The sequence below is a fragment of the Vigna unguiculata genome, chromosome 3, assembly GCF_004118075.2.
Source record: "Vigna unguiculata cultivar IT97K-499-35 chromosome 3, ASM411807v1, whole genome shotgun sequence".
In the NCBI taxonomy this organism is placed as follows: Eukaryota; Viridiplantae; Streptophyta; class Magnoliopsida; order Fabales; family Fabaceae; genus Vigna; species Vigna unguiculata.
In genome coordinates, this window is record NC_040281.1 from 50,675,065 (window position 1) to 50,686,929 (window position 11,865).

At 35.6% G+C, this 11,865-nt stretch overlaps 1 protein-coding gene across 2 annotated transcripts; it reads left to right on the forward strand.

Annotated features, from left to right (window-relative positions):
- Positions 1-311: 311 nt before the first annotated feature.
- On the forward strand, positions 312-11,865 carry LOC114177392. 2 transcript variants are annotated; one of them, XM_028062715.1, is made up of 28 exons: positions 312-496; positions 659-881; positions 1,011-1,102; positions 1,259-1,375; positions 1,588-1,734; positions 1,876-2,235; positions 2,335-2,489; positions 2,851-2,972; positions 3,056-3,147; positions 3,238-3,481; positions 3,988-4,045; positions 4,265-4,413; positions 4,520-4,590; positions 4,686-4,856; positions 7,543-7,614; positions 7,781-7,882; positions 7,956-8,045; positions 8,862-8,937; positions 9,012-9,105; positions 9,191-9,260; positions 9,357-9,536; positions 10,047-10,169; positions 10,272-10,355; positions 10,428-10,612; positions 10,710-10,848; positions 11,056-11,115; positions 11,263-11,367; positions 11,452-11,865. In XM_028062715.1, the coding sequence occupies exons 1-28, from the start codon at positions 401-403 to the stop codon at positions 11,563-11,565; spliced, it is 3,591 nt and encodes a 1,196-aa protein (XP_027918516.1). In that variant the 5' UTR covers positions 312-400; the 3' UTR covers positions 11,566-11,865. The 2 variants fall into 2 exon arrangements, with proteins under 2 accessions (XP_027918516.1, XP_027918515.1); XM_028062714.1 differs by having other exon boundaries at positions 1,876-2,489.

Here is an 11,865-nt window from a genome sequence, read left to right on the forward strand (position 1 = left end):
AAACATGGTTACTGCCATCCCTTGTACGCATTTAGTCAAAATATTAAGAAATTTTGAAGAACAAAAGAAAAATATTAATTTGATGGAAAACACGACAAGTAATAAATTACAAATTTTTATGATATTTTTATTTGTAAAAAAGACGTATTATGATGATGGACACCTACACGTATCTGGCTAAAGTGCGCAACCACCAAAGACGAAAAACTAACTTACGCACATGGTATGGTATGGCATGTAGGAGCAATTAAAAAGACGAATAATAAAGAAAAAAAAAAAAAAAGAAGAAAGATTTAACTCATAAAAAAAAGAAAAAACGTAAAATCACTAAAATCATCGATATCCCCTCTTCTTGAAAAAAGAGGAGAAAGAAGGGAGCAGAAGAGAGAAGAAAGGAAGCATGGTTTCGACGAGACGGAGTGGATCTCTCTCTGCCAACAACTCCAAACGATCTTCCTCATCGGAAAATAAACCTCCTTCGCCGAAGCGTCAGAAGGTTCTCCTTTCTTTTCTTGTTCTTTTTCTCTTTCCCTTCTTATATTTGATTCACTTTATTCCGGACAACTCCGGTTTCCGGTTTCGGAGATTTCCGGCATCGAAGCCGTTACTCAGCATCTATCTGCAATTGAGCCTTTGCGATTTGCTCTAATCTTTTTAGGTAGACAATGGTGGTTCGTCGGAGAAACCTGTGCCGAAACCTGTGCCGACACCTGCCGAGAATTCAAAGGATTTACGTAGTTTGGAACCCGTGCCTGATCCTGGGGAATGTGGCTCTGCTGACGTTCAGATCGCCGGAGGGGGTTCCGCCGATGGAGTGAGTTCCGGCAAGGTTGATGCTACGCCAGCTGTGCCTGTCACGGCACCGATTGCTGATGCCGCATGTTAGTATTCTGAGTTGTTTTAGTTTTTTTGCTTTTCTTGTTTTAGTTTTTGTTAGTTTCTTAATTGTTGCTTGTGTTGTGAATTGAGTAAGTAAATTCTTACATTTTTTGCGTCTTTTTACTGTAAAGGTCCTTCCTTCTCTTCATGGAGTGTATATCAGAAACAGATTCCGAATATCGAGGGAGGACCGTGGTGCAGGTTCTTGTCTCAGTCTGCACAGGTAAATTCGTGTTCAAACGAGTGAAGTGAATCAGAAAAGTTTCGAATGCTATAGTCACTGTTCATGTTTTTGGTTGTTGACTCCACGTGAAGCACGCACGGGGCATTTTTGTTTAGTTCTTAACTTTTTAACTTGGAATTTGTGCTACTGCTGCAGAATCCTAATGTTGCTGTTTGCATACCCAACTTCACCATTGGTTCTAATAGAAGTTGCAACTTTGCACTGAAGGATCAGACTATAAGTGGAAATTTGTGTAAGATCAAGCACACGCAGGTACGTTTGAAGACTATAAGTTTAATCCATGAAGCTATGGACTGTGTGTATACATGTTAGGCTCTCTTTTATGCTCAAAAGTATGCACATGTTAGTGGATCACTTATTGAGCTTTGATTGCTTTTTCTGCTTTTATTATTTTTATTTATTTAAAGTGAATATGGTAGGATATGTAAGCACAGTTGATTGCTGTTGTTTCTAAATATGATCAGCGTGATGGAAGTGCTGTAGCTGTGTTAGAAAGTACGGGTAGCAAAGGATCTGTGTTAGTAAATGGGACGCATGTCAAGAAGAATACCAGCTGTGTGCTTAACTCGGGTGATGAAGTGGTTTTTGGTGTTCTTGGAAATCATTCTTATGTATCCTCTTCATTTGCTGAGTGAATGAGAAGTATCAGTTATAGAGTTATCGATCATTATTTGTTTCTTTTTTCTCTATATGTTTTATTTTTTTAACTTACATTTATAAGGGTGATTTTTCTTAATTAATCTTCAACATAGATTTTCCAGCAACTTAATACTGAGGTTGCAATCAGGGGTGCGGAAGTTCCAAGTGGTGTTGGGAAATATCTGCAGCTTGAAAGGAAAAGTGGAGATCCTTCAGCTGTGGCCGGGGCCTCTATTTTGGCTTCTCTTTCCATCAAACAGGACCTTACAAGATGGAAATCTCCAACTCATACCTCTAGTAAACCTCACCTGGGTACTGATGTCTCTAGTCATCCTATTCATGATAGTACAGAAATTGAACTTGATGCCTCAGAGTCAACTCCAAATCATACTGATAAAGCAGAAGATGCTCAAACAAATGAGAAGAATTCAACGATGGATTGCAATCCGGATGCTGGTGCAGAGGCAGGCAATGTAAAACTCTCTGGGGTTAATGATTTCCTAAGGCCTTTCTTCAGGATCTTAGCTCGACCTAGTTGTAAACTGAAATTGAGCAAAAGTATCTGTAAACAGGTTTTGGAAGAAAAAAATGGGACGCTGGACATGCAGGCTGCATCAACTTTGGGTACATCTGTACGCTGTGCGGTGTTTAAAGAAGATGTTCATGCCGTTATATTGGATGGAAAAGAAATAGATGTTTCTTTTGACAACTTCCCTTACTATTTAAGGTATACTTCTTCTGTTTGGTATCTATAGTTATGTTGCATAAGAATTTCTAAAGATAAGTTTCTTGTGCCAACCTTTTTCTAAATATTTGAATTTATCCCATGTGTTCAGGCATATTTATTATTTGCTTTCATTTTTCATGTTTATGTTTTCTAATAATATCTATATATTTAGTATGCCAAGGACATAACTTTTGACATGTAATTTAAATTTATTTGCTAAGTTACATTTGATTTTTGTTTAGAATTTTAGATGTTATTGAGTCTTTCAAGTGTTGGTGCTTGAAATTATTTTTGTTGCTCTTCTATTTGATGGATTGTTAATTTGTACTTCATTTATGTTTGCATTCATGCCTTTTTGTAGTGAGAGCACAAAAAATGTCTTGGTGGCTGCTTGCTTTATGCACCTAAGGCATAAAGAACATGAAAAGTTTACTACAGATCTTACAACCATAAACCCTCGTATTCTGCTGTCAGGACCTGCAGGTGTGTAAATATTATATATTACTTTTCTCCATCTTTTTCTGTAAGTATTTCTTCCCTTAATAGCAAAATTTTGCTGGTTACAGGGTCAGAAATATATCAAGAGATGTTGGCAAAGGCACTTGCAAAATACTTTGGAGCTAAGCTGCTCATATTTGATAGTCATTTGCTTTTGGGTGTAAGATAAGGCTTCCTTTTTGGGCCGGGTTTTTGAATATTTTTTTGCTGAAAACTCTGACAAGAAACTCCATTTGCTGTGTTATCGTAGGGTTTATCTTCCAAGGAAGCTGAGCTACTCAAAGATGGATTAAATACTGAAAAATCTTTCAGCAGCACTAAGCAAAGTCCTACAGCAACAAAAATGACTGGGAGCGCGGATCCACCTGCTACTGAAACAGAGGCACCTAGCTCTTCAAATGCACCATCACTGGGCTTTGACTCTCAACCTAAGTTGGAAACTGATAACATGCCATCCACCTCTGGGACAGCCAAAAGTTGCTTGTTCAAATTAGGTGTGTACTCTTCTACATTTCTTCTGCTTTGCGTTGGTTTTATATGGAGCACAGCTTTTGGTGCAGCATTCATATGTTGGACATGCACACACACATAACATGTATACTCAATCAAAAAGTTAGTTTTTTTAATTATTTCTTTTCTTTTTAACCTTCATCATGGTTGGGACGTGGCCATTTAGAATTTATTAAATAAATGAATAGTGCACAGCGGTTCAGTCAGTTTTTTAACTCTTAAGCAAATTTTAATAATAAAAAAGGAAATAAGATGCGTGCTTTTGTCATATACATTAATCCATTTGTTCTAACCTTTTCATTGTTCTGACCTTTTCATTTCATTTTATTACATACATATATATGAATTAATCAAGATATTATCAATATTGAAACTTATATGTATTTATGATGTTATGAGTTTAAATTATAAATGCACTGTCATATGTCAGTGCACGCGCTTTGTACTGTCATCCTAAACTATTTGTATTTTCTATATATTGTAAATACAGGTGATAGGGTGAAATTTAGCTGTTCATCTTCTTGTGGTGTATATCAAACATCCTCAAGGTATGGATTTTTAGAAAACTTAGCTGAACTTATTTGCTTCATTGGTGTTTAGTACTTTATTTTGCATTTCAGTGAACTATTGAGCCCAAGCTACCATGAATACTTGTACTGGCCAAAGTAGTGTAATGAAAAGACCTTTATATGTCCAATCAAAGTGTAACTGATGTCCTAATTTTTATATATTATCATTATAATTTTTATTGGTGATTTCACATATAGGGGACCATCTAATGGAGGTCGGGGGAAGGTAGTCTTACTATTTGATGATAATCCCTTGTCTAAAATTGGTGTGAGATTTGATAAACCCATACCTGATGGAGTTGATCTTGGTGGTGCTTGTGAGGGAGGTCAAGGTTTTTTCTGCAATGGTAATGCGCTACTCGATACAACTTTTATATCTTTAGAAATTTTATATTATTGTATTTTGATCCATATATTAAATAAAGTTGTATCTTGCTAACTTTATATTTCCAGTCACTGATCTTCGCTTGGAAAGTAGCGCTGTAGAAGAATTGGACAAATTACTTATTCATTCTTTGTTTGAGGTTGCCATTTACCCTGCCTTGTAGTATAAGAATGTTCTTTAATAATTTTGGCTTCAATCTTGCAATTACTGATATATATTCAATTTTCTTTTCAGGTTGTTTTTAGTGAGAGTAGAAATGCACCATTCATTTTGTTCATGAAAGATGCTGAGAAGTCTATTGTAGGAAATGGAGATTCATATGCATTTAAAAGCAAGCTTGAAAATCTTCCAAACAATGTGGTCGTAATAGGTTCTCACACTCAAAATGACAGTCGTAAGGAGAAGGTATTATATTTTTGGTTAAACTAATTTGTACACAATAGGAACCTATATCGCAATTTACATTCAGGTCTCTTCTTTTAATGTTTGTAAATATCTCTGTACCAACTTTTGAATTGAGTCCTTGCCTTTTTTGGATAAACTTGTCTATTATTCACCTTATCCTTTGAAGGAGTTAGTTGAAAATAGCTCTATGTGAGTTAGTGTATAAGTTGATTTTAGCTTACGTGAGAAGTTCAATTATACCTTCATATTTTCTTCTACAAGTGTCTTTGAAGATGTTTATCCAAATAGAATCATACCCCATTTTTTTGGATGTTAGGGACCCAAAAATTTTAAATATTGTTAGATTTTATTTATAATATCATAAAGTAGCAATCAGTGCTTTAGGGATAGGGAGTTCATAGAAAGTGGACTTAATCAAAATTTTGATATAAGAGAAAACAAAGAAAAGATTAGCAAAAAGAGGTTCGTATAGAATAAGAGATTCATTAGGTCAATAAGATGAATCAACATACTAGTAACAAATATTAGCAGTGTGTCCATATCTTAGACAAATCTGACATGGGATGTTAGCAAACTGGCCACCGTGGCCACAACCACCACGACCAAGAAAACCTTGGTTAGAAAAAAGATGAGTGACTGAAATTTCCACATGAATAACTGCAATGATCTTGAAGAGTGAGGATTTGCATATGATTGAGAGTAGTTTACCGAAGGAGGGAAAGTTTTCTTCTGAAACCTGTTGGATTCATGGGCAAGAAGAAGAGCTTCAACTTTTGTTATTGGAGGTATTTCAAACTTACTTTCAACTACATAAACAGCTGGAGCATATTCTTGCAGAAGACCTTCAAAAGAATAGCATCAACATATTCATCATATTTGATGTGACATCCAATTCCAACAAGTTCACCCGCAATGGACTTGATCTGTCCCAATAACTCACACATAGTTTTGTTTTCAAGAGAGGTGGCATGTAGATCAGTGCGAAGCTGTCTACCAAATAGCTTGGTTTGGGCAAAAAAGTGATCATAAATTTGTTCCTACACTTGATGAGTGGACAGCTCCAAGGACACGAGGCAAGATTGACTTTTAAAGCGTCAATTGAAGCAAAGTAAGCTAGATTTGATTTTGCACTTCTCATTCTTTATAGGCTGGATTTATTATTCCAAAAGCTTGGACATCATAGGAAAGGAAGTGCAGAGGAATCACCGAGTTTACAACAAATTTGTGAAGTCTGTGTTCAACTTGTTTCCAGTGGAGATAATTGGAATCATCGAGTTTTTCATCTATTAGAATTGGGAAAATATTGGAAAGTGAATGGGAAGGAGCTTGAATTTACCTTTGTGGAACAATTTCTAGCTCACGATACCATATCAGAATTTTGATATGGGAGAAAATAGAGATAAAATTAACAGAAAGAGAACTGATAACAGATAACTAGCTAACATCCAGTTGAATAACTGAATTTGTACATTTATATCTCTAATATGCACCCATTTATATAATATAATTTAGCCATATTTCTAGATAATGTAGGATCTCCGATACTCCTCTTCTCATGCTAAGGACTGAACATTTCAAGCATAAGACTAAATATGTGTGGATGGTTTGATAATGAGTGACATGATAGACCCAATGTAGCGTTGGTAGAATAGACTCTGACACTATCTTATAAAGTGAATTTTAAGTCTAACTCAACTTTATAAAATAGACTTGTAAAGTGAGGTTTATACCTACTTATATACTATAACTTGGCCATACCTTTAGTTGATGCATAGGATCTTCTATAGGAATAAGTGCAAGTCATTGAGGCTCTAGGTATGTGTACAAGTTTGAAAATATAGGGACTTGCATGATGTAACCTCTTTTTAAAATGAAAAGTCTACAGTAGTCAGTTCTAAATAGGGGTTTAGAGCAGCTGACCAGAAAAATGGCAGAGGAGGCAGGCTGGAAGACCACTATTATGAAGTTATCTGATGCACATTTCATAATCGATCCTTGCTCACTGAAAATAAAATAAAATGTTCAAAATTAGAGATGTGTAATTAGTGATCTAAAGTTGGAATTTTACGCTTGCACATCATATCAACAAAGGTGATGGGCATGATGGAAAATGGCCGTTGAGCAAGTCCTAGAGATGAAAGGAAATAACTATATAGGGACAGAACAGATCAAGGCTGTACTTGTTGGCTTGAAATAGTATTTGATGCAGTGGAAAGTGGCTACGGGCACAAGAGATGACTTGAAACTAAGGAACAGAACAAGACTGCAGAAGTCAGCAGTAGGTGGAAAACTGTCGTCACATATTTGAAAATAATTGGAGAATCTTGAAGAATTCTAAAAAAGGGTGGGGGTGGTAACCAGCGAGGTGTTTTTTGGCTCCAGCCATGAAGCATTAGAAGAGTTGAAGGTCAATAGTTTAGTACAATGTACCCTGGAATCCTTTTGTGATGTGATTTGGTTTATGGCATTGTTGAAAGAATAAATTAATCAGTCTCTAAAAGACCTTTTTGTTGTAGTTGTTGGCTTTCTATTTCTCTTTGCTTTGTATTAGTTGTGAATGACTCGTGTGAAATAAAATGCAATCTGGATTGTTTATGTATTTGATTTATTGAATTTACTTACTTCACCGGTTTAGATTTCTTCATAAGTGATTATTTAATTGATATATAACTTTTTTCTCCTGCAGTCACATCCTGGTGGTTTGCTATTTACAAAATTTGGTAGCAATCAGACTGCCCTTCTTGACTTGGCTTTCCCTGTAATGACTAATATCCTTTTAACTTCTATTACTTATGTTTGGAAGAGGGGAACAGGAATTGCTGACCTATGTTTGTACTTTTGTGTATTACTTTGTACCTGCGACCTAATAATACTATCTTTGAGCTTTCTGAGGAAATAATTGTTATGCCTCTTCAATTTTTTAGGATAGTTTTGGACGATTGCATGACAGAGGGAAGGAGGTTCCAAAACCAAATAGAACTTTGACTAAGCTCTTCCCAAATAAAATTATAATTCACATGCCTCAGGTATATACAGTGGTATGTTTGTCATGTATTTTGTTCTCCTTATACATTATTAATAATATATTCCCTGATATAGGATGAGGCTCTTCTAGCATCTTGGAAGCAGCAACTGGATCGAGACGTTGAAACTCTCAAAATCAAAGGGAATTTACATCACTTGCGTGCAGTGAGTGCCTTGTGTGTTGCTTGTGAATTTAATTTATTCAGCATAATTGAAGGTCTTTCATATCATCACTTCTGCATTTTTTGTTTAAAAAATAGAGTTGGAGGCAATGATCCTTCATCCTATTATTTCATTGTGGTACTAAACAATTCAAAGTATGATTTATATATGAATGGATGGGATACCAGTTGAACATCCAATAAGAGTAATTTGCCCATGGAAGTTTGTTTCCCTTGCATGTATGACAATCACCACTTTTTAAGGTTTGGAAGACGAGTCCTTGTATAAGTTGTGAAAGGATGCTTGGCGGGTCTGGAATTTTATTTTGTCTGAGGGTTTTACCTTGTCTCTATCTACTCTCTAGCTTGGCCTAGTTTGGCCTTTTAAAGTTTTAATTCGTGGTTGGTATTTCACTGAGTTTTCTTTTTTGTATAAATTTTATAAACTAGGAAGTTAGTTGGAATCTACTACGGCCTTTACTTGATTCTGTAATTTCTTACTTGTATGTGTGTGTATATATATGTGTATATATAGTAAAGTTTAGACATCTGATTAATTTGGTCTGTTTTAGTGGAAGTTTTCCAATAACTGCTATAATTTCCTAAGGTTCATTTTTTATGAATTCAGGTTTAGTAGAAAGTCAAGTACATTCATTAAATTATTTTGTTTGAATAAGGGTGCATAATAGTGTTACTTGACACAGATGTTGAAACGGAGTCATAAATTCGTACTACTTTCAATGTTAATTCTTATTGTTCAGAGTTGCTGTTCTGATGTTTTAAATTTTCAGTAATCACAGCTAACTCATTTTATTTATAGGTTTTGGGACGATGTGGAATGGAATGTGAAGGACTTGAGACGTTGTGCATTAAGGATCAGACACTTACAAATGAAAGTATGTTCTAAGCATTCGGTGCTTTTGGATTTTTCTATAGGCTCTCTCCTATATCATTGTTTGCCACATTGCAGATGCAGAGAAGATAATTGGTTGGGCTTTAAGTCACCACCTCATGCAGAATTCAGAAGCTAAGCCTGATTCGAAGCTTGTATTGTCATGTGAGAGGTAATTGCTAGTTGACACTGATTGTGATTTGATATATTATATTTGGTTAATTGTATTTTACAATTGTGATATTGTATTACTCCAGCATTCAGTATGGAATTGGGATCTTGCAGTCCGTCCAGAATGAGTCGAAGAGCCTGAAGAAATCTCTTAAGGTGATTGTTTGGGCTTGCTTGTGATGTAGACGTCATACAAGTTATTCTGTTGGTAGAGTTCATAAACACTATTCTAAAATCAAGTTGATTGTTCAGGATGTTGTAACAGAAAATGAATTTGAAAAGAGGCTTCTGGCTGACGTTATTCCTCCTAGTGACATTGATGTTACATTTGATGATATTGGAGCGCTTGAAAAGGTCAAGGATACATTGAAAGAGTTGGTGATGCTTCCTTTACAGCGACCTGAGCTTTTTTGCAAGGGGCAATTAACCAAGGTTCACTTCCTTTATAGATTGAGATTTATTTTATTGTTTAAAGATTTATACTTCTTCTCTTTACTTTGGTTGACATCTATGTTGATTTGATTGGTTGATTGATTTTGTGATGTTTTATTTTTCATTAATCTTTTAGTGTCCTTCCTCTGTCCCCACTCTAAAAGTGAGTGAGGAAAACGAAGGAAGTGGAATCAGTTGCCGTGTATTAATTATGTTTGATTGGCATATTTGACATCTAGGTTGTCAAATTAATATCTGATATTGACCTCTGCATTCTGCAGGATATGCAACTTATTTCTTGATTGAAAAATTCAATTAATTGTGAAAAGCTAAAAGCAACTGTGATAGTTTTTTTTTGAGAAAAGTTGGAGTTTTCTTTTCCATAATCAATAAATATTTCTTTTTGGCATTACGACAATTAAATAAAACATATAATTTTGATGATCATCTAACTGACTATCAAAATATTATCCATTCTGCTATCTCAGCTCTGAATTACCTTTTGTGCAGCCATGCAAAGGTATCCTATTGTTTGGTCCTCCTGGAACGGGTAAAACAATGCTCGCAAAAGCAATTGCTACTGAAGCTGGTGCAAACTTCATTAACATTTCTATGTCAAGTATTACATCTAAGGTTAAATTTGTACCCACCTTTATTGTATTTTGATCTCACCTTTATCAGTTTGTTGGGCATATCATCTCACGTTCTTGCTCTTTTTTTTTTTTTTTGCTTCAGTGGTTTGGTGAGGGTGAGAAATATGTGAAAGCTGTTTTCTCTTTGGCGAGTAAAATTTCTCCTAGTGTTATATTTGTTGATGAGGTAAGTCTTTTAACTAAAGTGTCTTACTTTGTATTGATTCATCGGATGTAGCTTTTAATAGCCTTGTTTCAGGTTGACAGCATGTTGGGTCGGAGGGAAAACCCAGGGGAGCATGAGGCCATGCGAAAGATGAAAAATGAATTCATGGTAAATTGGGATGGCTTACGTACGAAGGAAACAGAGAGAGTTCTTGTGCTGGCAGCCACTAACAGGCCTTTTGACCTAGATGAAGCTGTTATAAGGAGAATGCCAAGAAGGTAAATAACTTATTTAGTTGTGTTTCGACTCCCCTTTCCATTGTTTTGTTAACTTGAGAGGAGACCTAGCATAATATGTTTTTTGTTTTAAATGCAGATTGATGGTAAATTTACCAGATGCTCCTAATAGAGCAAAAATATTGAAAGTCATACTGGCCAAAGAGGAATTGTCTCCTGATGTTGATTTGGATGCAGTTGCTACTATGACAGATGGATATTCCGGAAGTGATCTTAAGGTAGCTGGTGTTATTTTTCTAGTTACCTTATTCTTTAGAAATTAATCGATAAGTAAGTACCTAAACATCGGGGAAAAGAACCAAATACTTGATATACATCGATCATCATCCCATACTTGTTGGACTTAGACACTCAACTATACCCAAATTCCTGTCACTAATGTTTCAACTTTTAGTCGATATTTAATTCTTGCTCTTGTACTGCAGAATCTATGTGTTACGGCAGCACATCGGCCTATTAAAGAGATATTAGAAAAAGAAAAAAAGGTACGAGTCTTCTATATGCTGGTGTTGTGCTTGGTATCTATGGGTTGAATGCACGAATCATTCCGTAAAGTCTACATGCTATTTATATATGGTACATAAAATTATGACCTTAGTGATTTCTTGATGATCTTGGATTTTGAATGACAGGACCGCGTTACTGCACTAGCAGAAGGCCAACCAGCTCCAGCGTTATGTAGCAGTGGGGACGTCAGATCATTAAACATGGAGGACTTCAAATATGCTCATCAACAGGTATGAAATGAAATTCCATTTATGCAAAACCCTCTCCCGAACTGAGTTATCCCACCTTTTGGTAATACATTACTTTGTACGCAGGTTTGTGCAAGTGTTTCTTCTGAATCAGTAAACATGACTGAGCTTTTACAATGGAATGAACTATATGGAGAAGGGGGTTCAAGAGTAAAGAAAGCACTCAGCTATTTCATGTGAATTTTTCTTGGCCCCCACACCCGGTGCTGCCTCCATCTCATGAAGCCTGCATTTATTGTTTGCCGATTTTAATGGCTTCCCAGGGGTTTGCTGTTGAGCCATTTCGTTTGTAAAATGAAATATAGAATTTTATTAAAGAAGTAATTTTAGTACATTTGGGATGATGAGTTTTGGAAGTAGGGAAGAGCCTTCCAGAATTTTGGTCTGTTCCGCTACTTTTGTTGTGTTCCTCATCCCAAAGGAACATGTTTTTATTTTTATTTTTTCAAGTTATAAAAGTTCTACTAGATGAAATAGCCA

Bases quoted from the DNA above. Each gene is read 5' to 3' on its own strand.
- LOC114177392 (XM_028062714.1), top strand. From the start codon at position 401: ATGGTTTCGACGAGACGGAGTGGATCTCTCTCTGCCAACAACTCCAAA. The intron at 4,046-4,264 runs GTATGGATTTTT...TTTCACATATAG, and splicing joins GTATATCAAACATCCTCAAG to GGGACCATCTAATGGAGGTC. The intron at 4,857-7,542 runs GTATTATATTTT...TTTCTCCTGCAG, and splicing joins ATGACAGTCGTAAGGAGAAG to TCACATCCTGGTGGTTTGCT.